Source organism: Anneissia japonica, unplaced genomic scaffold (genome assembly GCF_011630105.1).
Source record: "Anneissia japonica isolate Jap-2015-1 unplaced genomic scaffold, ASM1163010v1 scaffold38052_len244707_cov166, whole genome shotgun sequence".
Classification (NCBI taxonomy): domain Eukaryota; kingdom Metazoa; phylum Echinodermata; class Crinoidea; order Comatulida; family Comatulidae; genus Anneissia; species Anneissia japonica.
This window is the reverse complement of record NW_022697064.1, coordinates 244545-249301: the sequence shown is the minus strand read 5'-3', so window position 1 is coordinate 249301 and position 4757 is coordinate 244545. Positions and strand designations below refer to the sequence as shown.

Here is a 4757-nt window from a genome sequence, read left to right as displayed (position 1 = left end):
ACATGTGAGATGCCAGCCTGCGTACACATGGCCTAACATCGTCTTCATAAAAAAAAAATTAAGCAAACAACTATTCATGGTGTTGGCATTATTGATTTCGTTTATAACTGAGAATCAAACATACACCAACGACTTTCATGTAGTATTATTATGAACAAAGATACGATGAAAGACGTAATACATACCTTTTTTATCTAAAAAACATGACAAATAACGGTTATTTGCATCAAATTTCGAAAAACCTCTCTTCACCTTCCTCATCGGGTCAACGAACATTACAGAGATAAACAAGGAACTTGAACTCGTCATCTAATGAATATTCATCATTTTTTCGCCAAAAGACCTTTTTATTTGCCGTTATTGGCTAGTCAATATGACGTATATTTCTATTTTTGACTACCGGGTTTTAAATGCGGTTTGTTCTGTTACTGTTGCGCGTTTATGTACTCCACGCGCGCCGGTTCAGAAATGAGAGCGTGCTAGTTATTTTATATCTTCGAAACCACAGTGACGTCCGACGAGAGTTCGTGCATCGTGCACAACATCGACATGAACACCAAACGATGCGCTCTGACTGGTAAAGAATTCTACGAGAACCAGTACGAAGCGGAGCACGTGGGAGAAGATATCGCGATGTTTCTGGGACCTAGACGAGAAATGGAAAAAACGCGAAGCAAAGACGGTGCCATGATACGGTTCAGGACCTGCATCGGAACGTCTTTACGACCCGGACAGACGCCGAAGATACAACTCCGAATTCTTTCGCAAGAGAGCGTTCGAAATCGTGCTGAACAGGATGGAGAACGAACCGGCCGTCGGACTGGTGTCGGTATTCAGGGAGACTTTACTAAGCAGCGTGTCGGCGGACAGACTGTCGGACGTGGGAGTGGATTCGGCGTCGACGCTCGAGGACGTCCGGAATTTCGTGTACGAGCTTGCTCTGGTGCTCGTTTCCTATTCCAACTTGCCTCAGACCAAAAAGGATTTTCTACTGGATAACGCCCACGAAACCGCGGTGTACCTACTGAAGAGAACTTTGTACGGCGTACGAAGCGAGAACATGGAGGTACTTACGCCGAGGTTCGTTCGGTTAGGACCTCTGCCGGGCGATCGATTGATGTGGACCGTGTTTCAGGTTCGAACCGAGCGTCTGACGTATTGCTCGAGTCTGATACAGGGCATGATGGCCGAGAAGATTTGTCGATATCACCTGTTGAAATTAAACGCTCTTCCCTCTTAGTATTTGGTTTTTTTTTTGTCTTCTTTTTTCTTTTCGTCGTCTTGTGCTCCACAGCTTGCGCGGTGGTGGTGGTGGTGGTGGTGGTGGTGGCGGTGGCGGCAGTTTGATCGATTTTCCTCTTGGCATTCGAGTCGTTTGCAAAATTTGCTCCTGAATGCCAAGACGAAGAACGCATTAGATCTTCGGCAGCCAAACGCCACGACATGTTGTAATGTTGTTTTTCTTACCGACTGTGTTTTATTTGTTTGGTCATTAATGTTATATTAGCCGAAAAAAGAGAGAGAGAGAGAGAGAGAGAGAGAAAGAAAATGTACAATGCGTCGACTTCGGCCACCGCAGCCGCCCCAACCGCCGCCTCCGCCGCCACCACCACAACCACCACCACCGTGCCGCGCGTTCAGAAAAGAAAAACGTCGGAACCGGAAGAATGGGATGATGATACATTCGAAGGTGAAAAAGACAAAGATCGAAGATACGCGGTATCGAAAACGCGTACACCAAGAGCTCGCATCGGCGACGCTGGACACGGCATCGCTGATGCGACTGATGTCGACGGCGTACAGGAGCGGATACAATCCGACCGGATCCATGATGGGACTCGATCCGCAGCTCGTACGAGTGCACGGATTCGATCCCGTTTCGCTGGCGCGTTCCTTAGCGCCACCATTGACCGAGGATGCACGCAAGAGACGAAGACCATGTTCGAAAATCTGAAGGTGTTGATCGACTTGCTGCAGAAAATGATAGGCGAAGCCGAAATGTCCGAAACCGTCCGGGAGATGTGCGATTCGTTATTCCTCGGAGGTTGCTTTATGAATACGGACCAGTCGAGAAGATATTTTACGTTCAAAAACGGTAAACTGTTGCAGATAAAGACGATCATCGCGATCAACTTCCACGGGATGAATGCGGTGCCCGGGATCCACTCGTGCGCATTGAAATCGGGCAAATCGGCTTCCCCGCTACAGCTGGGCATGTACCGACCGGGCGTGCGATTGACGATGAAGGAGTTTTCGCAAAATATCTTCGTCAGTTCGAAGGGAAACGAGGGAGTTCGTCATCTGCGGTTCGCAAAGGACAGCGGTCTGAACCAACAAGACTTCGAACGGCTCCGGAGGGCATGCACCCACATGTTGAACGTGGAGGTGGGCACCTGTCTCTTATACACATCTAGATGTGTATAAGAGACAGGGTACGACAAGTTGCACTTGATTCTCACGTGTTTGGTTTTCGGACGAATCGCCAAGCATATCGGAGATAACGAACTCATGCATCGACCGGACATGTGGAACCTCGTGTTCGGTTCGAGCAAAGAGATCACCGCCTCCGGTTGGTCGTACGAGAAGATCGACAACGAGATATCGGTCGAGATGGAGCACTGGGAGAATAACGATCTGGTGTTCGCTCACGCCATGTTTCTGAATCTCGACAAAATGGAAGAACGGCCGACCGTTGCATGGGTACAGAGAATGGCAGTACTCGTCGAAACGGAATTTGGAGTTCACGAAAAAAAACGCTCTCGATTTGAATTTCGACAATTTGCTAGGATCGGTGTCTTCCTACATCGAACAGAAACCATTTCTGAACTCGAAACGAATCGACAATGCGTTTATCGATGGAGTAACGATGGAATTGGGAGAGTTCAAAACAAGACAAACGCCGTTCGGCACGCCGACCAGCGACGAGTTACCGTAGACCGATTGCTGCCACTTCGAGGCCAACGTAGCCGCTATCGCATTCGGCGCTCTCTGCAATTTAAAGTACAGCCAAACCACCGTCGACACCATAAACCTCGACACCGTTACCAAAAGCATGGAAACATACGAACGTAGCCGGTACGAGGTGTCCGATGCCAGCTACGCTCAATTGAGAAATCTCGAGGCTTCCCGGAGACCGGAAGTGATCGAGATCGATGAAGACGATGAAGACGAGGAGGAGGAGGAGGAGGGAGCCCGAACACCAGTTAGAGCGGCGGCGAGAAACGGCACGGTGTCGATTTTAGATTCCGAGGCAATCGATAACATGATGGTTGAAGCAAGGGGGGTGTGGAGGAGGAGGAGGATGAGGAAGGGGAAAACTACGAAGACGATGATGACAGAACGGTTGTGGACGAGACGGAGGATGTACATGTGACGACAGTAATCGATAGCTTTCTAAATACGCCAGAGTTCCAAGCGCCAGAAGAACCGGAAAGTCCAGCATACGACTTGTTCGATAACAGCGAAGAATCTCGGTGGGTGTTTAATGTACCAACTCCCGGAGGAGGAGGAGGACAACAACAACAACAACAACCGGAGGAGAACGCGGAAGAGCGCGAAATTGAAACCGAGTCTCTGGTGAAACAAGTGGAGAGCATGCAAAGGGAAAAGGTTAAGGCCGAAGAGCGGGAACGAAAAGCAATCGAGACTTTGGAAAAAGAAAGGGAAGAGATGGCCAAAATGAAACGGAATTTGGAAACAAGAAATTCAGAATCGGCTCGGGAAAACGAACGAAAGGATATGATCTTGGCCGATGCCAAAAATAATCTGAAACGGACGCAGGAGGAATTGGCAGAGGCAAAGTCCGCCGCCGAGCGAGCCAAGGTGGAATTTCACGAGTTCGAATGTCGGAATTAGAAGACAGAATGAAGGAACAGTCGGATGCGCAGGCTGCGATCAAGCAGCTGGAAGCTGAACTGAGTGCTAAGAAGGAAAGCTTGCGCCAAAACGATGTGAAGGTGAGCGTGATGTCAGAGGAACTGAAAAAGGTCCGAGAGAACATAAAAGAATTGAGCGAGAGAGCATACGAAAGCGCAACCGAAACCGAAGATAGCATTTCGGACGATAACGTTAAAGTCGGATTCGACGCTCTAACCGCCAGAATCGAGGACGGCCAGCGGCAATTCGAATCGGCCCAGCAAGTCATCGACGATCTTCAGACAAAGTTAATGATATAATAATGAACTGTTAATCGCGAGAACGGAATTGATAAAACTTTCCACCGAGACGAAAGGTCTCGAACGTCTGTTGGAAATGTCGCAGAAGCGGCACGAGAAATTGACCGCGCAGGCCGAATCCGATATTAGATCGTATCAGGAAACGACAGCTGATCTGACCGACCGGATCGAAAGCGTTCACGCCAAGGAGATATCGTCTTTGAGCGAAACGATAGACGAACTGAAGGGACGGTTGGACGAGGCCACCAAGGCACGAAAACCCGAGAGACAGCCCGACGACAACATGCTGCTGAAGGAAGCGAACCGATTGAGAGAATCGGCGAAGACGACTGAATCTCAACTGCGACGTTTGCAACAACAGCTGGATTCCAAGAGCCAAGAGTTTGAAATGGAGAAACGCAAGAGAAAAGAAACGGAGGCGAGACTGGCCGCCGAAATCGGCCGAACGCACGAAAAATCGAACGAGGCGGTTCTTCTGGAGAAGACGCAAGACGAGCTGAGAAGCGTCGAGAAGAAACTTAGAGCGGCGAACGAGAGAGAGATTAAGACGAAAGCAAAACTCGATTCCAAAATCAAGGAAAT

The 4757-nt window shown here is 49.0% G+C and overlaps 1 protein-coding gene across 1 annotated transcript in view; it reads left to right on the top strand.

The window, feature by feature from the left end:
* Window positions 1–4251: 4251 nt before the first annotated feature.
* Window positions 4252–4757, top strand: part of LOC117102200 (vicilin-like seed storage protein At2g18540) — a 3762-nt gene continuing 3256 nt past the window's right edge. The window contains exon 1 of the mRNA XM_033242424.1: window positions 4252–4728. Coding sequence (XP_033098315.1) covers window positions 4252–4728 — 477 coding nt within the window. The remainder of the gene's footprint in view (window positions 4729–4757) is intronic.